The following is a 24,747-nucleotide window of genomic DNA, read 5'->3' as shown; positions in this document are numbered from 1 at the left end:
AGTGTTACCAAAGCTCAACAAACAGGTCAGGTTAAGAAGAAACAAGTCTTGTATTAGCACTTAACATATTGATAGCAACATATAACAATAATTTAAATATAACACTAATAACTGAGATACAAGTGGTTTGATAATATTCTTTAAATTTCATAATACAACATTGCACTTTATGTTCATAAATAATTCATGTATTGAAAAGATTATGAATAGTCTCATTTTCAGTTCAAGAATCATTTACTAATCAATGGTTTCCCTGAAATGGTTACACTTACAGTGCCAAAGAACTTGAAATGGAACCAATGGCTGATCAGTTCAGCTGGTAATTTATTAAAGACTTACATTTTCAAATATAACATAAACCATGTGCCTTCCGTTTCAACTTCCTGTGCATACAATATTCTTCCTTTGTAAAAACAGCAATGCAATGTACATGTTTGAGTTCTTGATATCATCTTTAACTGTTCTTGAAATAAGATGCCCTTAAAACGTTCTTAAACTTGTCTTTTAAGTCTTCCAAGAACAATGACAGATTCTTTTAAGAACATATTGGATTCTTAAAAAGTCCATCATATGTTCAAAAACATTGTGTAGACCTGTTTAAGAACATCAGAAGGAAACATGTTGTTCAAAAAAGTTCTTAAAGTGTTCAAGAATATTTTTATAATAATTCAAGAACAGGAAAGTCCTTAAAAAGTTATTGAACTGTTCCTGAAGGCAGTTCTTGAACAATTGTTGTACAAATTTTCTTTAAAATTCTCTAGAACAGGTCAAGAACTCTTACTTACAGTGGTGAAAATACTATGCATATTCATACTAACTTCACAGGTTTCACAAATCTACAAGATTAGTATGCTAGACATTTCAATATTACTTTCAAAAATATTTATGAAACATCTAGCACAAAGGAATTCATGAATTATTCATGATGGATCCTCAAAGTCTGTCTCAGAAAAGTCATCAGAAATAATTGTTCATGAAATGTTCATTACTAAGTATTTATGGTTAGATGAAGAACTGTTCATGAACTTTGAAGTGTTCAACAAAAATTCATAAACTGTTCATGAACGTGTCTTAAGAACAGTTCATGTCCAAAAGTTCATGAAGCAAGATCAGGAACTTTTTGAGAACGGTTCATGAACAATTCCTGATTGGCTTGAAGTGTTCATGAAATCATGAACAAAATTTCGCCAAGGTAAGGTCCTTTATCTGTGGTCAAAATTGTATATTATCTTGTCATTCTTCTTCGAAAGCACTTACCTCTTTCATTCTTCGCTTTATTTAACCCTTTGCATGCTGGGAAATTTGTCATCTGCTAAAATGTCGTCTGCTGAATTTCTAACATTTGCATTTTCTTCGATTTTTTTCAAAGAATACTATCAGAATAGCAAACAGTTTGGATCCTGATGAGACACCACGTTCTGTGACGTCTCATCTGGATCCAAACTGTTTGCAAAGGCCTTTAAAATCCGGTTCCAGTGCTAAAAGGGTTAAAATCAAGATACACATCTCCATTCCATGGCAAGATGGATCATTTTTTATTTTTGATTCATCTTACTTTTATATTAAGTTACAGTAACTTATACAAAAGAATGAACAAAATATTATTTACTAAGTATGATTATAGATCTTTTAATTTAATCACATGGCCAAAGATACACATAATTCTATATTATATTATATAATATATAATATTTGTATTCATATTATAATATAACAGTCATTGTCCAAAGATCTTTATCCATACACCTAACCTGACTATAATCTCTTTTGAAGAATTCTAAAACCGAAATATTCTGTTGTGATCATACAATAATTGTGCAAGGCAATAAAAACAGACCATCTGGCAAAGATTGTGCAGGGACCTATACAAACAATTTTGTATAGGCTCCTGGATTGTGCAAATACAGATGCCCATTGTGTAAAGATCATGCCCTACCTACATCAATTTGTATAGTTTTGTGTAAAAAACAACGCCCTACTGTACAACGAAAGTCTGTTTATTCTGTAACACTAATTAATGGTTTTCCTCTAAAAACTGTTTGTTTTCGCCATTTATTGTAATATCTTGTATTTTTGGAAAATCTGGGAGATTTATAGGAAAATAATTGGCATTAAAAGTGTGACATAATCACACAAGTAATTGACAATTAACTTAGATTTTAGACTTAAAACACATGCATAATAACAATGGTAGTTTTTGTTTGTCTGGAAACATTTTGCTTGGTTTAAATTTGTTTGTATTTTTTGTCAAATATGGACTTTAATTATTGGACAGATTCATATACATTTTAATGACAGTAACTACTTATAAGTGTAAGCATTTGTGCATTGTTTTCTGCCAAAACCTGGAAAACATAATTATTTACTATTCAAACAGGAGAACCTAAATTGATTGTTCATGACTAGCATTTCTGTTTCTGTATAACGTAAGAAACCAATTTTTTTCTCTATTTCGATACATTTGTGCCATTTATTATCATTATTTACCATTTGAACATACATAACTTAACACAAACATGTTTATGTTAGGGAATATAAAAATACTTTGTTGTCTATTTTAGGGCATGTGAGGTCCTATGCCACTGACCCTAGCCTGCGCGATGTACAGATTGGCACCGAGTCCAGTTCCGTGTTTGTCACCAGACTTCAGCTGCTCGGTAGGCACAGTCTTAACCCTTTGCATGCTGGGAAATTTGTCGCCTGCTAAAATGTTGTCTGCTGAATTTCTAAAATTTGCATTTTCTTCGATTTTTTTTCCAAAGAATACTATCAGAATAACAAACAGTTTGGATCCTGATGAGACGCAACATTCTGTGGCATCTCATCAGGATCCAAACTGTTTGCAAAGACCTTCAACATTCGGTTACAGCACTGAAAGAGTTAACTAATACGGTCCCCTACATATTGCAGTGCTCTAATAAATATTTTACAAGAGTAATGAAAGTAAATTAAAAAGAATTCATGCAAAATATCTGTATTTGTTCATTAAAATTAAATGAATATCATCATCATTATTTTCATTATCCCCAACCAGTATCATAACCACCATCATCATCATCATTAGTAGCAGCAGCAGCTGCAGCAGCATAATCATCATCATCATCATCACCCATAAGCCAATCAATACCAACTCCAGCAATATCAACCACAACAGCATCATCATCAGTACCATCCACCACCACATTGAATTGTTCTGTTGCTCTTATCTGTTTACTATATCAAGCGCCAATCCAGCGTATAAACCATTAGTATTATGATTACATACCATCTAAAATGCCTGTGGCTACTAACCATCATAATTTATTGCCCAGGACAATCCAATTCAATTATACTCATATCAAGTTCCACTGCTGCGCTGATAAATGGCCTATTATTTTTTTATCATGTTCAGCATTGTTGCACTGTTTTTCTACCCAAAAATCCGGAAATCCGGGCAATTGATTTTATTGGAAAATAATTGCAAATGGAGATATTTCTAATCATAAAAATGTGACATAACATTTTTCTGAGTAATTGATCATTGATTGTCTGTAGAAAAATTCTGATAATTAGAGCTATCAAGGGTACAGCTTTGTTTGCAGAGTTGCAGCAGTAATTGGGTGTTTGTCCATTAATGTTGTAGCAAGACTCAAGATTAAGAAATTGTGAGCACATTATTTGCATCAAAAACTTAATTGTGAACCCATTATTTGCATTTGCATCACAAACTAATAAGGGAACACATTATTTGCATCACACATTGAATTGTGAACAGATTATTGTATCAAAAACTTTATTGTGAACCCATTATTTACATCACCAACTTAATTGTCAACACATTATTTGCATCGCAAACTTAATTGTGAACACATTATTTGCATCACAAACTTATTGGTGAAACAATTATTTGAAATACAAACACAACTGTGAACACATTATTTGCATCAGAAACTTAATTATGAACTCATTATTTGCATTACACACGTAAGTTTGAACAGATTATTCACATCACAAACTTGACTGTGAACACTTAATTTGCATCACACACTGAATTGTGAACACATTATTTGCATCACACTTATCTGTGAAATCATTATTTGCATCACAAACCTAATTGTGAACATATTATTTGAATCACAAACACAACTGTGAACACATTATGTGCATCACAAAAATAATTGTGAACACATTATTTGCATTTTTTACCAAGCCTGTATATGATGTTGCAAAAGAAGTGTTTAAACAATCATTATAACCACTACTCATTGTTCATGAGTACATTGTATTATGTTATATTACATCATACAGAATTATCTGATTTTTTTTTAAATTTAAACATACCTATTGCAATAAACAAGTGCATATATATTGAAATTTCAGCATCTAGGATTATCTAGAATACCAGTAAGCGTATAAAGGGTAAAATAATAATAAATATCCTAAAGAATTATTTCATTTAAATTTTTATACGCCCGTATAAAATACGGGACGTATTATGTGAAACCCCTTGGCGGGCGGGCGGGCGGCGGGCGGGCGGCGGGCGGCGGGCGGAAGGCATCACTTTGTCCGGACTCTAATTCAAATTGTATTCATCCGATCTTCACCAAACTTGGTCAGCAGTTGCATCTAGTTGATATCTAGGCCAAGTTCGAATATGGGTCATGCCGGGTCAAAAACTAGGTCATAGGGTCAATAAGTGCATTTTCAAAGGGGCCACTTTGTCCGGACTCTATTTCAAATTGTATTCATCCGATCTTCACCAAACTTGGTCAGCAGTTGCATCTAGTTGATATATAGGCCAAGTTCGAATATGGGTCATGCCGGGTCAAAAACTAGGTCATAGGGTCAATTAGTGCATTTTCAACGGCGCCACTTTGTCCGGACTCTAATTCAAATTGTATTCATCCGATCTTCACCAAACTTGGTCAGTAGTTGCATCTAGTTGATATCTAGGTCAAGTCCGAATATGGGTCATGCTGGGTCAAAAACTAGGTCAAAGGGTCAATTAGTGCATTTTACTTTGTCCGGACTCTAATTCAAATTGTATAAATCTTATCTTCACCAAACTTGGTCAGTAGTTGCATCTAGTTGATATCTAGGCCAAGTTCGAATATGGGTCATGCCAGGTAAAAAACTAGGTCATAGGGTCAATTAGTCCATTTTCAACAGCGCCACTTTGTCCGGACTCTTATTCAAATTGTATTCATCCGATCTTTACCAAACTTGGTCAGTAGTTGCATCTAGTTGATATCTAGGTCAAGTTCGAATATGGGTCATGTCGGGTCAAGAACTAGGTCATAGGGTCAATTAGTGCATTTTCAACGGCGCCACTTTGTCCGGACTCTAATTCAAATTGTATTCATCCGAAACTTTTAAACAACTTTTTATCCTGCGTCAAAGTGGTATGGGGGTATAAGTCACATTCAGTGACAAAGCTCTAGTTCAAGTTGAATTCACCAAACTTGGTCAGAGGTAGTATATAGATTATATATCAGTCAGGTCTGATTGGAGACATGCAACCGATTAACACATGCAATATTTTTATTTTTGCTTATTTCCAAAACAAATACATCAATCATCAGTGTATCATCTCCAATGGCACACGAATCGGGCGTATATTGCTCCGTCATGCGGCGCTCTTGTTTATTTTGATTACAAATAAATTTTGTTTAGTTATTTTTATATGACACTTAATCTGATATTAATTCACTAAATACATAAGTGATATGAACCCTTAACAACTAAGAGGCAAAGTGAAAATGGCTTTATGCAAACAGCATAAAACCAGAAGTAACTGGCAGTTTGTTCAGGTTTTATGCTGGTTGCTACTCATCAGTATCTAAGGGTTCGAAATGATGCCTTTAAAACTTGAATCTAGTTAAAAATGTCTTAAATTAAATTTAACTTTCTTAGCGACTGCAAAGGCGCTCCATCTTGAAAAAAAGGTACCATTTGACATTGAAATTAAAAGTTACAATTGGTACCTTTTTGCAACAATGGGGCGATATTGTAGGTACAGTACTAGATTATGATTTAGAACACACACCCGATATATATATGGGGATTAATAAACTGTCGGAATGACCTAATGATGTTTCTTGATCAATTCTAGGTAATTTGAGTTATTCAATATGCCCTAATGACGGCATTGTAATTCAATGGCATATATTGCTGGAGCTGGACTTAACTGGTATGAACTTATGAGGTTATTTCTTCCCAGTGGGGCTTGTTACATGGTCAATAGAGAAAATCAGAATTCTGAATGTTCATTGTAAATTAAGACTTAGGTCACCACACAGAAAAACTGGATTGTAATGTAATATACAGGATTGAATTATAAGGTTTTCTTAAAATTAGCTTTGTTTTTTTCTGAGAGGGGAAGCAATCTGAAGCTTGTGAAACAGGAACTCTTGTAGTGAGTATTCCCCTTGAACATAAACTTAAATTTCCATTTGTCTCTGTACCAAAAACTTTAATCATGCCATTTGATTAGTGTAACATATATTGTTGATCATATATTTTTCATAAAGATGGCTGCCTTTGAAGTTGCAAGTGTTTGATTTTTCTATTGTCAGCCTAGTATTCAAGCAATAAGCCTTCACAGTTGTGAGATATTAGCAATATATGTAAAGAATTATACTTGAAGATTAAGTAAACACAAAAACACAAATGTTTAAAGTTTTGATTTGATATCTGGGTCATACCAGAATTCACACACTATCATGACAAACACAAATGATCTGGACTCTGGGAAAACTAGCCTTAATGCATGTGGATGAAATACCATCCTGGATTAGACTGTATAGGGATGACACGCACTGACTATGAAATACCATCCTGGATTAGACTGTACAGGGATGACACGCACTGACTATGAAATACCATCCTGGATTAGACTGTATAGGGATGACACGCACTGACTATGAAATACCATCCTGGATTAGACTGTACAGGGATGACACACACTGACTATGAAATACCATCCTGGATTAGACTGTACAGGGATGACACACACTGACTATGAAATACCATCCTGGATTAGACTGTACAGGGATGACACGCACTGACTATGAAATACCATCCTGGATTAGACTGTACAGGGATGACACGCACTGACTATGAAATACCATCCTGGATTAGACTGTACAGGGATGACACGCACTGACTATGAAATACCATCCTGGATTAGACTGTACAGGGATGACACGCACTGACTATGAAATACCATCCTGGATTACACTGTACAGGGATGACACGTACTGACTATGAAATACCATCCTGGATTAGACTGTTCAGGGATGACACGTACTGACTATGAAATACCATCCTGGATTACACTGTACAGGGATGACACGCACTGACTATGAAATACCATCCTGGATTAGACTGTACAGGGATGACACGCACTGACTATGAAATACCATCCTGGATTAGACTGTACAGGGATGACACACACTGACTATGAAATACCATCCTGGATTCAACTGTACAGGGATGACACGCACTGACTATGAAATACCATCCTGGATTAGACTGTACAGGGATGACACACACTGACTATGAAATACCATCCTGGATTAGACTGTACAGGGATGACACACACTGACTATGAAATACCATCCTGGATTCAACTGTACAGGGATGACACGCACTGACTATGAAATACCATCCTGGATTAGACTGTACAGGGATGACACACACTGACTATGAAATACCATCCTGGATTAGACTGTACAGGGATGACACGCACTGACTATGAAATACCATCCTGGATTAGACTGTACAGGGATGACACACACTGACTGTGAAATACCATCCTGGATTAGACTGTACAGGGATGACACACACTGACTGTGAAATACCATCCTGGATTAGACTGTACAGGGATGACACACACTGACTGTGAAATACCATCCTGGATTAGACTGTACAGGGATGACACACACTGACTGTGAAATACCATCCTGGATTACACTGTACAGGGATGAAACGCACTGACTATGAAATACCATCCTGGATTAGACTGTACAGGGATGACACGCACTGACTATGAAATACCATCCTGGATTAGACTGTACAGGGATGACACGCACTGACTATGAAATACCATCCTGGATTACACTGTACAGGGATGACACGCACTGACTATGAAATACCATCCTGGATTAGACTGTACAGGGATGACACACACTGACTATGAAATACCATCCTGGATTAGACTGTACAGGGATGACACACACTGACTATGAAATACCATCCTGGATTAGACTGTACAGGGATGACACACACTGACTATGAAATACCATCCTGGATTAGACTGTACAGGGATGACACACACTGACTATGAAATACCATCCTGGATTAGACTGTACAGGGATGACACGCACTGACTATGAAATACCATCCTGGATTAGACTGTACAGGGATGACACACACTGACTATGAAATACCATCCTGGATTAGACTGTACAGGGATGACACGCACTGACTATGAAATACCATCCTGGATTAGACTGTACAGGGATGACACACACTGACTATGAAATACCATCCTGGATTAGACTGTTCAGGGATGACACACACTGACTATGAAATACCATCCTGGATTACACTGTACAGGGATGACACACACTGACTATGAAATACCATCCTGGATTAGACTGTACAGGGATGACACACACTGACTATGAAATACCATCCTGGATTACACTGTACAGGGATGACACACACTGACTATGAAATACCATCCTGGATTACACTGTACAGGGATGACACACACTGACTATGAAATACCATCCTGGATTACACTGTACAGGGATGACACACACTGACTGAAGGAATGTTTGTTTAGAAGAGACTTCCTTCTTTGAACCAGAAAATCCATAAATGTATAAGTGTAAGCTCTTATTTGCCTGTGCAGACTGCACTGGCTAATCAGGGACAATGCTTTAGCAGATTGCATTAAGCCTGGTTTTCGCAGAGACAGGCTTTAATAGATTTGTGAGATTGTCTGCAGTAGAGGTCTTTAACACTTTGCATGCTGGGAAATTTGTCGTCTGCTAAAATGTTGTCTGCTGAATTTCTAAAATTAGCATTTTCTTCCATTTTTTTTCAAAAAATACTATGAGAATAGCAAACAGTTTGGATCCTGATGAGACGCCACGTTCTGTGGCGTCTCATCTGGATCCAAACTGTTTGCAAAGGCCTTCAAATTTCGGTTCCAGCACTTAAAGAGTTAAATATATGCATAAACAAGTCACACAGATGCAAATTATCATACATTTTTATCAAAATTACAGGGTTGATTTCTTATAGCATGCAACTCCATTTTCTCCTGACAAAGATGCCTACAATTCACACAGAACAAGTTATTAGTGAGGACAATTTTTTGCAGCTGTAATATTATATTTCCATAATGTATGAACCAAGCCCCATATTATTGTTATTGCTTGCTTTGCGGTCTGGATGTCTAAATGATTACATATAAACTTTGAAAAGGCTAAATGATTTGAGTTTAAGTAAGGCTTAGATATTACATGTGCAATTTTTTTTTAAGAACAACATGAACTGTTTCCTCACAATTGACAAACTCAAGCTTAAGTATTGAGTTATGAAGGCTAACCTTACAGCTTATTGGCACATATGTATTTCCACTCTGAATTCAATTTTGTATCTATATTCAGAATGTGATTAATTAGACAGGTTCATCAATCAATATCTACCCACTCTTAAGGGCATGGGTTCAATCTTATTAATATTTCATTGCCCAGGTATGCAACACAATTATAAGATTGGGGTATGGGGTCCAGGTTTTGGGTCACTATAACTTAATATTGAATTATCCAGTCTTGATGAAACTTTGGACATTGCTTGCATGGAAATTTTGCTTGGTATTATTGTTGATGCCAGACGGCATGTTAAACGTGCTTCAAAAAGAAATGGGTGTCCACTGAATAACTTTGGTTTGGAGGGAGTTATTGCACTAAAGGTAAGGCAATGGTAGCCCACATGCAGGTTAGCTTTGAGTTGCAGTAGGGGCCAGTTAGATGAAGATCAAGCTGTCAATAAAATTCGAAAAAAAGTTTTCAACCTTGAATGTTTTAGAGTTTTGATGGGGTTGTTGCGTTGAAATGTTGTTTGAATTGTGTTGAAGATAAATCAACAAAAATAAATCACAATGAGAACTGAAGTGGACTTGTGGATGTTATTGTGTTCCACTGACTATACAACATTATCTTACATGCAGACATATCTTGTGATGGCTCAAATGTGTAGATAAATAAAACATTGAAAACCTGGTTCCTTTTTATTGCCCTGTAACATGTATTTTGTCAATAAAATGAACATACTCTGTGTTCATGAATGAAAATGATAACAAATGTATGTATTTCCAGACCTGTCTAAGGACTGTCGTAACAACCTGACTCAGTGTAGGGTCCACGCCTTGTGTAGCAGCCAGGGTCCAGGGCTGGGCATGCAGTGTCGATGTAACAGGGGCTTCTACCTGAAGGATCTCCTGTGTGTTCGTAAGTACATGTACTGGTATTGCAAGTAACATGGTTTGGTATGGCAACAAATAGTTTGAAACTGCAACAAATGAGGGTTGGTAGTTACTACTAATTGCAGCCAAGGTCCTGAGGGCTGAGAATGCAGTGTCCATGCAACAAGGGCTTCTATCTGAAAGACCTCATGTGTGTATCTTAATACTGATATAAAAAAAGCTGTGGTTATGAAGTCTATAAATGTTGTGGCGAAAAATTGTTAATAAATTTTGAACACATCACTGTCAAAATGTATTCCAACAAATAAGTCATAAAGTGTGTATTGCAACAAATGTTAGTTGATGTTGCATTAGATTTGGCAATGTCTCCGCAGGCTGCCTCAGCATCTTTTTCTTTAAATTATAAATTAAGCAGTGAATGCTCTCCTTTATGTATTTTATTTGAATTATACAAAAATACACAAGAAGTCACATGCAAATTTATTGAAATTATCTTTACTTTTGTTGACATTTCAGCATGCAGAACGTCCTGTGATGATGGGTTTTACATGACAGAGCAGTGTAGCATGGAGACAGATGTCGTGTGCAAACGTAGGTGATAGTCTGTGACATAATTACACATTGTTTTTGGAGAACACACAGTAACAAACAAAGTTCATTTCTCTTTTCATAGCGATTTTTTTCTGTTGATTATTTTATAATACAACGTTTGCTAATGTTCGTGAAATACAATTTTACAGCTCGGCGGTCAATATGGCCGCCACGACAAGAAAACGTGACTGCGCTATTGGATCGTCAAACTTAGACTTTATTTTTAGAAAGATGAAAAATTCAAAACTGACCTAACATGCTGTATACATGTTTTGATTGGTCAGTATAAATATGTCGGTTGACCGACTCTCTTATGTTCCGGTTCAATGACGCGCAGAAACCCGCTAGACCAAATTATCATGTTTGAACCTTGCTGACAGGATGCTTTTTGATGGCTTTTCAAGATAAGCATATTTTGACTGTGTTTCATAACTAATCTTGTTTGACATCTTTAAGTATATACCTTTAGGCAGTCACATTTTGATTTGCACCGTGATAACCGTAGTACATTTTAATGTAAACTTAATTACGTTCTCTTATGATTTGGTAAATATTTAAATTAAGATTCTATAATTTTATTTAAACCATTATTTTCTCTATATTTAAACATCTATTTCATTCTATTCTTTATAATTAACATCTATAAATTATCTCCAAAATGCAAGAATACTATTTATGAAATTATGGTTGTTGTGATAAAATATTTATTAATAATTTTCTACAATTATTAATGTATAAATACCAACTACGTTACAAGTTGTACTTGATACATCTGGTTGTCAAACAGTTTTTAACTCTTTGTCACTTAGATACGTATTTGACGCATTTGTAGTCCCATAGAAAGTTAAATTTAATTTAATACCTTTCTTACTAAATTAAATTTTTAATGGCTTAATTTCCAACCCTTAGATACTGATGAGCAGCAAACAGCATAAAACTGAACAAACTGAGTTACTAGCTGGCTGTTCTGGTTTTATGCTGTTTGCACATAGCCATTTGCACTTTGCCTCTGAGTGGGAAAGGGTTAATCAAGTTGTCAGAATGTTGTTGAACAATAGCCCTCTTCAAAAAAGTCTAAAGTTTATTTAAATATGAAACAAAATAACACATCTGATTATAGGTCTATGCCAAATGAATCTATAATAAAATAAGCGCCACAAATCTAATTTTTTACCAAGTTATAATTTATTAAATTCATTTGTCATTTATAAAAATGATTAAAGCAGGTAACAATACCTTTGAAAGACTTAATTGGCTTCAGCATAATCCCCATATTGTCTCTTTCAGCTTGCAGCCATTGCAGTGGTAGTTCTTATGAGGCTGCTGCATGTACCACCACCCAGGACACCATATGCATCGGTATACAGACGTGGAATTGATAAGCTCTTTCATTGCGGGAACCAAATTTTGAAGGTCTTTGCAAACAGTTTGGATCCAGATGAGACGCCAAAGAACGTGGCGTCTCATCTGGATCCAAACTGTTTGCTATTCGGATAGTATTCTTTGAAAAAAATGAAGAAAATGCTATTTTTAGAAATTGAGCAGACGACATTTTAGCAGACGACAAATTTCCCAGCATGCAAAGGGTTAGCCACTCCCCACAGGCTAATCAGGGACAACACTTTCCGCCTAAATCAAATGTTTGATCAGAAGAGAATTCTTTAAACAAAAAATACTATAAAAGTGGAAAGTGTCATCCCTGATTAGCCTGTGCGGGTTTTACATGTGTATGTAGGTTATATTGCACTGATATTTTGTGTGTAGGTAGGTTACATTCATAAATTGCTTGGTTTGCACAATTATTACAATAATTCAGAACTAAAAAATTGAAATTTTGGTTTCATGGCATTGTTATGTTTCGTGTTTGTAATGTACATAAACTAGATCTACAGTGTTGTTGTTTTTTGCGCAGAAATTGAATGTTTGAAATGTTTTACAATATTTGTAATTTGTGTAAAACTGTTGCATATGATTGAGTTAACCCTTGTTACAGATGTGACGTTTCCACTGAGGCAGTTTGAGGCTAAAATGGCATCTTTAAGAGGTATATCATGTAATCTTTGCCACGTATGACTTTTCCTGGAGTTTGAGAGGGTTTATCTTCATCCTTTGATATAATGTGACATAATTGTTTAAAAAAAAACATATCTTAAATATAATTAGATGTATTTAACCTGGAGAAAAAAAATAATCTTATATCAATAAAGAAGACATATATTATATGAATTAAGTAAATTACTTCAAGTGCTAAAAACATGTGTAACATCATTTAAAGTTTAATCACAGTTTGCTCACTAGATCTGGTGACATTTTATTTACCAGTATTCAATGTTTTGTTGTCCTACCAGACCTGGTGACTGTCAATGTGAGCATGTCCAGAAACTTGTTCATGGAGCGATTGGATGGTATCAAGAAACTGGAAGAGTCCATCTACCTGTCCAGCAATAAACAGGCCCTTGGCTTTGTGTGGGTGCGACCTGAATCAGGTTGGCCATAGCATTGGTCTTTGAAATAGTTAAACCACTATGTTATTCAAAATCTTTGTTTAATGCTTAACTATTAAATGTGAAATCAGTATGCTGAATAGGTTGTGACCACAGCTATGCTAGAACTTTAAGTTAAGTGTACTGTCCTGTATTGTAAAGTGCCATGAATCTCCTGATATTGTTTTCTTTAGGTCAGTATTTCTTTTTTTAATAAAATATATATATATATATCTGTTTTATAAATGAAATTAGATGCTTATACTGTTTAATGTGTTAAAACTCAATTTAAGCCTTTTTATACCCCCGTCCGTCTGTCTGTCCGTCACACTTTTGCGTTTAGGTTTTAAAAAATGCTCATAACTTCTATGTCCCTTCAGATGTAACCTTCATATTAAGTATGCATGTATATATGTTGACAAGGCCTTTCCATACGCACACTTATTTTGACCCCTTTGAACTTGACATTGAACTTAGGGTCAGCGTTTAGGTTTCAAAAGCTGTGTTTAGGTTTTGAAAAAGCATTTTTGGGGGCATATGTCTTCCGATGGAGACAGCTATTGTTTTTCAGTTTAAGGTGTTTTAGATATATCCAATTGGTGAAAGTAATTTGACATGTAAACGCTTTCTGCTAGGTCTGACCATTACAATCAGGGCATCAGAAATATTCCTGATTCCTGAGTATGCTGATATCAACTACATCGATGACGAGAAGTTTATAAACGGTTCTGGCTCCATGGATGTCAAAGAACAGATGGCATCCATTCGAAAAAACAACTGCAGGTACCTTTTTAAACAAAATCTGCAGTTTTGTAAAGCTTGTGGAAGAAAAATTATTGTTTACATTTATAGTACGGATGGTAATGAATGAATCTAATATTTGATTATTTGAAAACTTGACAAATATTCAAATAAAACATTCTGGTATGAATATTGAAAAGTGTTTTAGAAAATCATTGATATTCTCCATAAAAATTTAAGTTTGTACAACTACAAAGTCATATGAAAGATCTGTGTGCAGATAACTATCATGTATTACCGGTAGTCAGTGATTTGATAAAGCTGTCATAATCGTTTTGATAATTTGCATACAGGATGGTAGCATGGTCAGTTTTTGTCTGGCTGATATGCAGTTTGTCTCAGTCAATCACAAAAGTCACTGACACTAAGCGTGCTGTAGGGATTAAAGGGACCTTTTCACAGATTTTAGCATGTTACTAAAGTTTGTCATTGAATGCTTTAAATTGATACGTGTACACATTGAAACTAAATGGCTCCAGTAAAAACAAGAATACAATGAATTAAAGAAAAAAAAGGTAAAAAAAGGTAAACCCAAACTGGGCTAAAACCACTTACCATTGGAGTTAAAATCTAGCACTTTAAACACCCAGCCATCTGTGCTCATACATTGATTGTTGTCTTTAATACTTTATATAAGCAATCCTCGTAGTGTCACAAAATATAACAATAATAACAGAACTCTCCAAATTATTCAATGATTTTGCGTTTGTAATGCTTTATAGTTTTTATGTCCCCCACTATAGTAGTGGGGGACATATTGTTTTATGTCCCCCACTATAGTAGTGGGGGACATATTGTTTTTGCCCTGTCTGTTGGTCTGTTGGTTGGTTGGTTTGCGCCAACTTTAACATTTTGCAATAACTTTTGCTATATTGAATATAGCAACTTGATATTTGGCATGCATGTGTATCTCATGGAGCTGCACATTTTGAGTGGTAAAGGGTCAAGGTCAAGGTCATCCTTCAAGGTCAAATATATGTGGCCAAAATCGCTCATTTTATGAATACTTTTGCAATATTGAAGATAGCAACTTGATATTTGGCATGCATGTGTATCTCATGGAGCTGCACATTTTGAGTGGTGAAAGGTCAAGGTCATCCTTCAAGGTCAGAGGTCAAATATATGTGGCCCAAATCGCTTATTTCATGAATACTTTTGAAATATTGAAGATAGCAACTTGATATTTGGCATGCATGTGTATTTCATGGAGCTGCACATTTTGAGTGGTGAAAGGTCAAGGTCAAGGTCATCCTTCTAGATCAAATATATGGGTCGAAATTGCTCATGTAATGTAACTTCTGCAATATTGAAGCTAGCAATTTTATATTTGACATGCATGTGTATCTCATGGAGCTGCACATTTTGAGTGGTGAAGGGTCAAGGTCAAGGTCATCCTTCAAGGTCAAACGTCATATAGGGGGACATTGTGTTTCACAAACACATCTTGTTTACAATTTAAAATCGTCAAAAGATGTAAATAATGCATATTTTAGAGCATGGTAAATGTTCATTATTACTTTTTCCTGGCATATATCATAACTAGAACAATGCCTACCCGAATAGGCAGACTACGCTACGTGTCAAAATCGATCAATTAACAGGGGTCCTGTTATCATATCGATTGTCTCACGTTCGCGGTCAAACCGAAAAAGGGGCATTGTTTAATGTGGTTGTTAATTGACTTTAATCTACTACGTCATTATTTCCCGCTGTGTAAGGGCAAAGGATAGTTGTTCACACATCTAAAGTCCAACATCGCTGAGTAAAAAATTAAAAGCAGTTTAAGTTCGATCTAACGGTACTGTATTGTTGTATTTTTTATTATATAAATGTTATAAATGAATAAAGGCGTATCAACAACTACGCGTTACACACCGGTCTTAATAACAATAACGCAGTAGCGTCACCATCTATGTTTAGAACACTTACACTGAAAACGCGTGGCTTGTATCTAGTAACGGAAGTAGTAATGTTTAATTTGACGTTAATAGATCAAGTGTATTTCGGATAGGCTTTCGAACTTTTGCAATTAACGATGCGAAACTAAAAAAACGTACCAAAAATGCATATGTCTATAAATATCGCTACATTTTATACATGTCCCGGAAAATCGGCAAAAGTCCCGGACAATTTAACTCAATGTCCCGGAATTGGTCTGAAAATTATGGCATGTATGGTCATGATGTTTTTTAATGTATGTGTATTTATTTGTTGTGTTTCTGTTCTTTTGTACTTTTCTGTAGATGCAGTTAACTTCTTGCATTATTTATAATTTTCATATTAATCATTATTCCCTGGGTATAAATACCATGTAATTTACATTTCCACATTTACATGTCACTGTATTTGGACCATTGCAGACACCCCCTCCCAGATGAGTACGACCTGAACATGCTGGTGGGTAACGACCTTGCCAGTGTTGCGCGAGAGATCGTGTGTGACTCCCAGAACACCAATCTCCCACGCTGCCCCAGCGACTACAAGGACGGGGACAAATATGTGGCCCAGATATTCAGCAAGCCTTGCTCTAAAGTAAGTGTATGCGTCTCATTGTGGGAAAACTGGGCTTAACCCTTTGCATGCTGGGAAATTTGTCATCTGCTAAAATGTTGTCTGCTGAATTTCAAAAATTTGCATTTTCTTCGATTTTTTTCAAAGAATACCATCAGAATAGCAAACAGTTTTGATCCGGATGAGACGCCACATTCTGTGGCGTCTCATCTGGATCCAAACTGTTTGCAAAGACCTTCAAAATTCGGTTCTAGCGCTGAAAGGGTTAATGCATGTGCTTAACCCTTTCCCATTTAGAAATGTATTTTGACGTGTTTGTAGTCCCTAAAAAAGTTAAATTTAATTAAAGACTTTTCTTACTAGATTCAAGTTTTAAAGGCTTCATTTTCCAACCCTTTGATACTGATGAGCAGCAAACAGCATAAAACCTGCTAGTTACTCGCAGGCTGTTCTGGTTTTATGCTGGTTGCAAAAGCCATTTTCACTTTGCTTCTTTTGGGAAAACTTGGCTTAATGCATGTGCTAAAAGTGTCGTCTCAGATTTTACATGTGCAGTATGCTTATTCATGAGTCAAGTTGTTTTCTATTAAAATTCAGGATGTATATTTTAGTATTCTTGCACTCTTATAACTGAGACATTGCTACATTTTACGGCATGCATCATCTGGGGTAGTCTTCATAAATATCATGACAGTTTATAGTTATAGTTTTATGTAAAATTGTGAGTGATACATGATATGATTCTAGCAATTTAATAATTGTCAAGAAATTGTCATACCAACCATTTCTGCACACACCTTATAGGTAAATAGGTCTACTATAGGCATCTGCCTTAACCCTTTCCCATTCAGAAGCGAAGTTAAAATGACTTTGTGCAAACAGCAAAAAACCAAAACAGCCTGCGAGTAATTGCTATTGTGTAGGATTCATGCTGTTTGCTGCTCATCAGTATCTTAGGGTTGGAACTGAAGCTTTTAAAACTTGAACCTAGTAAGAAATAAATGTAACTTTCTAAGGGACTACAAATGCGTCAAACTACGTTTTTAACCCTTTGCATGCTGGGAAATTTGTCGTCTGCTAAAATGTCGTCTGCTGAATTTCTAAAATTAGCATTTTATTCGATTTTTTCAAAGAATATTATCAGAATAGCAAACAGTTTGGATCCTGATGAGACGCCACGTTCTGTGGCATCTCATCTGATCCAAACTGTTTGCAAAGGCCTTCAAAATTCGGTTCCCGCACTGAAAGGGTTAAGTGGTAATTTTGTATATCTCAGGTTCCCGAAAAGGCAGAGCATGCTCAGTTTAAGACGATCTCAACAAACACCATCCAGTGTCCAGGCAACTCTGAAATCGCCAAGGTGATCTTCAACAAGAGGTATGCTGACCCCGCATATCTTACCTTCCCGTCTGAAGAGTGCAAGAGCAACATGGAGACATGTGGACGTTGCTTGACAAAACAGGCGTGTATATCTGGTATGTTAACCTTTCAGAACCAGTTTGTTTTCGTTTCTGGCATTCTTTGTTGAATACACTTTGTGACTGTTTGGTTATACAGAAGGTCACTTATAATTACCATTTTGGACTGATTCTTTCTGATAAGGAATTGGAAGCTAATGATGAAAATCAACATTTCATAAATAACAGCTTAAAACATGATACATTAGTATTAAACATTCATTTTTTCACATATACTCGTTAGTACATGTACTCCACAATGCGGACACAAGATTATGTAGTAACACAAAGTGACGCTTTACCTTCAGGTTCCAACGAGACCGACTGCTGCAACCTCCAGTGTCACGCTTCCTCGGAGTGCCAGCAGTTCTACAGTGAACAATGCCCTGCACCGGATATAGAATGTTCAAGAGGTGAATGCTTTTAAAACAGAAATATTAACACTTTTTCCTGATATATTTCGCTTAAAAAGACTTTCTCATGTATGTGTTTGACATCAAAACACAATTGTTTCGCTGAGTAACATTAAGAAAATGTAGTCCATTTATAAAAAGTGAGAGCGATGATTTTCTGTGTCTTTTTACTGTTATCTCTACTATGTATGGAACTTCTTTTAGACAGGTATTATGTGGGGCTTAAAAAATATTCAAGTATCCGTGTATAGTGATTTTAAATTTTCATAGACTCAGATTGACATATAATATTTATTACTATTACAGAAGGTCCATAAAACAATTGTCCTACAGCAATATCAATGAAGATATTCAAAAAAAAATCATCATCCTTACATAGAACATATTTAATGCTTAATTCAAGTTTAATTGGAGAGCCACATATATCATTGTGTACTCGTATGACAAAGGCAAACCGTTTGACTATTTTTTTATTTCTTACTCATTACAGGCACTATTGTCCGAATTGGAATTGTGCCGCGGTTCGAACACATAATGGACGAATTCAGCTGTCACTTGCGACATCACCCACCGACTGCACTTTACCGATTTTCGTACGAGACGACCGTGCCATGGCTGAACTTCTCATTTGGCTCACGGGTCAAGGAAGTTCCCTACAAGAACTTCACTGACTTCATGCATGGATTTGAGGAAGAAGCATTCATCAAAATGAATCATTTCACAGGCACGTATCTAGTTTACAATGTGTTCATAACATATAAATATAATAATAATAATAATAATAATAATAGTGATACATCTACTTATGATAATGCTACTACTGCTGCTATTACGACATAATAATGCTACTACTACTAATATTACTACAATAACTACAGTTACTTCTACTACTACTAAGTCTACAAATAATAAAAGTAATAATATAATATAAAGAGTTGCTTTTCCATTTCTGAGACCAAATATCGCGACTAAGCTTAATTAAAATGTGTGTGGCATTATACTAATAGTGTTGTTCTAATGTCCTTTCTAGAGAGCAGATATGATGACGAGGTCATCTTGAAGGGTTCCTTCAAGCATCAGGACCCAAGGAAGGCCGAGAACTTCACACTTCATAAGATGAAAAACATTAACGACCTTCGACGATCTCCATTCACAATAAGTTCGAGCACGACTAAGTTATTTACTAAGATACAATTTGAACGTCCATTTCAACATTCTACACTAACGTGGATTGAAGGAGGTTGCGATAAGAATTTGTCTCAAATTTTGCCCTCCCAGCCAATATATGAAGACTATGGAAAAACTGTTCAACCACCGGAGAAAAGGATGGACAATGGCCAGTTTGTGTATCAAATCATGTCTAAAGATGAGCTTCCGCATATCAGGTTTTCAATACCAGGTATGGTATAATATTATTACCGTACTATTTCTTTAATATACCTTGTTAACCTCGATTCTGACCGTTCTGTAGAATAATTGCTCATTGTTTCCCAATTTAACGAGAGCGCCGATGGCGTTAAAAGCATAGGTGCAAGATACAGGGAAGAATGGCGTCACGTGGTATAATGTAGTTCGATATCGCCATCCGCGAATTTCTCAAATCAATAATTTCAAACAATTACCGACTATTTAAAAAGATAATCTTTCCATTTACATCAGTGTTTGCAACGCTTATGAAAAATAATTACCCAAGCCTTTCAAAATTTAAGCACGGACAGATCTGTATCGAACTATTCTTTTCACAAATGAAAATAGACGCTACCCTATTCGTCTGCGTCAAGAATTTGTCGTAAAACTTTTGGTAAGCGTTAGATGCAGACGTGCACAACAGATTGAGTTCTGAATACAGATTTCTGAATGCAGATTTTTATAGAAACTCCTCACAGCAGTTACTTCCCTTGCTTCGCCCGGTCAGTAACTTCTCGTATAAGGGAGGCCACTGCGTAGGAGTTTGAGATTTATAGTGCAGATAGAATTGTTTTACGAACGAAATTTGTTTTAGGTTATAAGAAGATTTTTTGACACAAAACGGTCTTAGAAAAATTCACTAAAAACGGTGTCAGCAATATTCTTGGAAGAAAACGTTAGAAAAACGTTTCCAAAATTTTTTTGTAAGAATGACCATATACTAAATTAAATAGATATTTCGTCTGATTTTTTATCAGGTAAGGCTTCATAATGGGTAACCGATAGATGTGGATTTTTGAAATGTGGTATATACCATAAGCATAGGTGCGTAAACGCACCTATGCTAAAAATGAGTTCACATATGAATGTTTTTCACTGCGTTTAAATGTTGCACTAGTTTATTTTTATTGGAACATTTAAAACGATCGATTCACATTACTCTAATTGTTGTATACGGTCTAGCTTAAGTTAGAAGTTGAGTTTCAAGAACAAGGTCTCAGAGTACCTTTGTTTTATGATTGCGCTCGTTTTTCTCTTTTGCAGAAAATACTTCAGTTATGTCATTTTACAAGGATCGTTACGGAGATTCGAAAATGAATCCTTGGTCTTTGAATGGCGAACTGACCTGGATAAAGCAAATGCAGTCTTGGAATATCACACTTACTGGTAACTCACTGTTTATTAGTTAAACGGAATACATGTAAGTGTAATGTTTATGCGTGCAATTATTGTAGGAACGGGTCTGGACATATTGAAATGATGGTTGCATGTTGTATACTGACATAGACATTGTCAGTTTGTAATTATCAAGTTAATTGCAAACTTCACTGTCTTCAAATAAAATTTACTTGTCAAAAAGGTTCTTGCAATCTGTTTTAATTAAACGCGTTAACGAATGTAGGGTTTATCATGATGATGTGTCTTTAAATATAAAATAAATCTGTTGTGATAACCTGAAACATGAAAATTACATTAACATTTCAAGATATACGCAAAACACGGGGAATAGGAGTAATTTTGACGGCACTTGAAAAAAAAAACAACGATGTTGGGCACGTCTGATACACGTTTATCCTACGCCGTATAAATTTGTACCACCATTCATTTCTTAAACTAGGTGAGGGCACACATATCGAAAGCTTAATATTGTTCCGTTATATTCCAGGATCAGTTACCATTTGTCCCGGACTTTTTACTTTGGAAGTCTTCCTCGAAGCGACATCTGAACGCGTTGCAAACTATGACATACTTGTAGCCTGCCCAAAGGACTTTTCAACAACGTTAGTTTTACGATGCAACTCGGTCAACGGTGTAGACGTTTTCTCTGTTGTCATAAACGATTCCTCCACAAGCCATAAGATTGTTTTGTCGTCCGTGCAAGGACCCCAATATTTTGTGGATTCACAGAGTTATGCGGAGACATCACAAATAAGCGAATCAGCGCCGTGGCTTTTCCTCTTGGCAATTGTTGCCATCTGCTTTTGCATAGCAGTATTCCTACTAATGTTCTATGTTAAGTGTAATAAAAATAAACCGAAAACTACTGTAACGGATATCCCTGTACCTAAGCCAGATTTGGGACCGCAAATGACTTTGCTTAAGAGCATCGACAAGATTGAAGAGATTAGGGAATCCAAGAAAACCAAATTGATAAAACTTGTTCTAACTGTGCTCTACGTGACCTACGCGGTGATATTCTCTTTCTGTGCGACGTTCGGTATTTTTCATGCACTTCAACAGCATCAGATTAACGAAGTTGGAGTGGCAGTCAATGTAAGTTCTCATGTTAAGGCTCTTCTGCAAGTCAGCCTTGATGAGATTGTCAGGAAGGAGACTGATCAAGTGCAACAGATGTTGGACAAAATTGGCAAGCGTATGCATGCTTGCAGTAATCATTTAAAATCATCTTTTAATGACAGCAGTCCGCAGAATGTGAATGAAAATTTATCAAACACGATGAAACTAATTTTTAATAATAGCTCGGGAATTGTTAAAGAAAAACTAAGAGACTATTCCAGAAAAAGACTTATTGTGTACCAAAGAGGAATGACAAAATTTCTAAACGATTTTAATAAGACATTGGACAAAAACTTGAAATCAATTCAGATCAAATATGCATCTTATTTGCAATCTGTTGCTACAAACAAGTGGTTTAAGTTTCCACAACAACTGTTTATGGAGCAGCAACTACTTCAAAGAAACCCACTAAACAAGGTGACAGACAATTTAGCGGCGTTCCTGACGTGGTTGGAAATCGACAAGGTTCAGGAAATCTTCGAGATCAAAAAGATGCTGATGGAAAGGTAAGTGTTTTTGTACCTGTTATAACTAATTTATCATACTGATAGTGTGTAATATTGTAAACATGTATACATACCATTTAAGGAAAGAAGATGTCTTAAAAGTATACATGAACATGTTAATTTACCACCTTCGCAAAAAGCAATTCATACGACATGCATTTAATTGTATTAAATTCATTAGAAACACTATTTAAAAATCCGAGGTTTATAAAACCTTTCAGGAAGGTATTTGTTTAAATAATGTATTCAATTGTAAATGAATCACCTTTGGAAGAACACGTAAAACAAAACACCCCACATTCCGTCATTAATCCCTATTTGTAAAATTGACAAAGCGTTTAAATCGCATTCCGACACTTATTTAGTATACTTATTTTGTTGATAGGGTTACATCTATGCTGCCGACGTTAGACTTTTCAATGCTTGAAGATGTTGGCGAGATTAGCGGCATTCAACAGAACCCTGAAGAAGATTATTTCGTCAATCTTAAGCCGTCTGCAAATTTCTTTAAGTTCTCTTTTAGCGAACAAGAAAGCAGTTTAAGATTTAACTCTGAGCCAGCGAATGGAAATGAAATTACAATGGCAACGGAAGATGACAATTCAGTACTAAGAATTCGCAGTGTTATATTGCCTCTTTTCTTAGGCGTCTTTGTGTTGTTGGATATTTGTTTGCTAGTGTATAGATCATCGTGGTTAATTCAGTCGTGGTATACGTTTAAGCATGGTTTAGATGACCGTATTCCATGCGACACAATCACCAAAAAATTGCATTTTATACTGACTGGAAAGGATATTCCTAAGCCAGAAAATGTATGGGAGGATGGGTATGACCATATTCGGCGAATGAAAGATAAGAACTTTTGGGGTGATAGTCGTAAATACTTTGAATACTGTCGCGGATCCGACCAAGAGAGAAAAGACATTTTGAACGAGCTGTGTGCAAAAAGTCAACAGTTAGCACCCGTAAATAATAGCTCAAATAAGGGATGTTTTCACATTTATGGATTAAAAGTGTTAAAACATTCATATTCGCTATTTATGTCTGTCGTATTTTGGAGATTAGTGCTTATGTGCGCATTCGTGTTGTTATTATGTCTAGTTGCCAAAGTGACACATGATCTTGTGACAATGGAATCGGCGATATTCTTGCTGGATATAGACGCTATGCAACCACTCTTGGACAGACAAAGTGACATCAGTTTACAAGTTGTTGAACAGTTTGTTGAATACCTCAATGAATTTCTGGTGGTATACAAAAACAGCATTGACGGCGAGGTACAAACTATAAACAATATTCTCGTTCAAGTGGCTGAAAGACAGGTGGGTCTTGTACCAGGATAATGGTACTTGTACATAAAGTGTCTGATCAAAAGTGTATTGGTTTTGTTATATCATTAACAATTACGGTAGAATATAAAAGTAGTTCGCGAACGATGTGTTTAAACTTTTGGCTTGCTTCTTTAATTTAATTTGTATTGCCTATCATCTTAATTGTCTCTAAATGTATAGGTTAAATCACGAATTCATTTACATGGGACATATTTTTGTACAGCATTTTTGATTGCGAGGTGGAACCTTTTGTAGAATCCTTTAAACGAAGAAAAGACGCTTCACATGTAATGGCAGACCGTTGACGTTGTAACGTTGAAATAACACAAATGCTCAAAATGAACAAAAATGTCGTACACTATTTCGAACAAATAAAGTGCCTTATAGCAGTAGCCAACATTTCAACGCTAGATGTGGTATGGTTACATAGACTTAACGAGATACAAAATGCTCGTTTTTATTTTTTGGT

The 24,747-nt window shown here is 35.7% G+C and overlaps 1 protein-coding gene across 3 annotated transcripts in view; it reads left to right on the top strand.

The window, feature by feature from the left end:
* The window catches only part of LOC127833863 (uncharacterized), a 150,271-nt gene that overhangs the window by 123,068 nt on the left and 2,456 nt on the right, over positions 1-24,747 (top strand). For 2 of the 3 annotated variants that reach the window (XM_052359348.1, XM_052359349.1), the window contains exons 7-21: positions 2,562-2,657; positions 10,374-10,505; positions 10,997-11,071; positions 12,359-12,430; positions 13,065-13,115; positions 13,417-13,557; positions 14,190-14,337; positions 16,716-16,887; positions 18,143-18,341; positions 18,632-18,736; positions 19,227-19,460; positions 19,767-20,135; positions 21,188-21,310; positions 21,810-22,947; positions 23,333-24,269. In XM_052359348.1, the coding sequence (XP_052215308.1) occupies positions 2,562-2,657; positions 10,374-10,505; positions 10,997-11,071; positions 12,359-12,430; positions 13,065-13,115; positions 13,417-13,557; positions 14,190-14,337; positions 16,716-16,887; positions 18,143-18,341; positions 18,632-18,736; positions 19,227-19,460; positions 19,767-20,135; positions 21,188-21,310; positions 21,810-22,947; positions 23,333-24,269 (3,992 nt within the window). The remainder of the gene's footprint in view (positions 1-2,561; positions 2,658-10,373; positions 10,506-10,996; positions 11,072-12,358; positions 12,431-13,064; positions 13,116-13,416; positions 13,558-14,189; positions 14,338-16,715; positions 16,888-18,142; positions 18,342-18,631; positions 18,737-19,226; positions 19,461-19,766; positions 20,136-21,187; positions 21,311-21,809; positions 22,948-23,332; positions 24,270-24,747) is intronic. The other variant, XM_052359350.1, reaches the window with a different exon arrangement.

The sequence above is a fragment of the Dreissena polymorpha genome, chromosome 6, assembly GCF_020536995.1.
Source record: "Dreissena polymorpha isolate Duluth1 chromosome 6, UMN_Dpol_1.0, whole genome shotgun sequence".
Lineage (NCBI taxonomy): Eukaryota > Metazoa > Mollusca > Bivalvia > Myida > Dreissenidae > Dreissena > Dreissena polymorpha.
The sequence above is the reverse complement of the archived record's forward strand: the minus strand, read 5'-3'. Positions and strand labels throughout refer to the sequence as shown.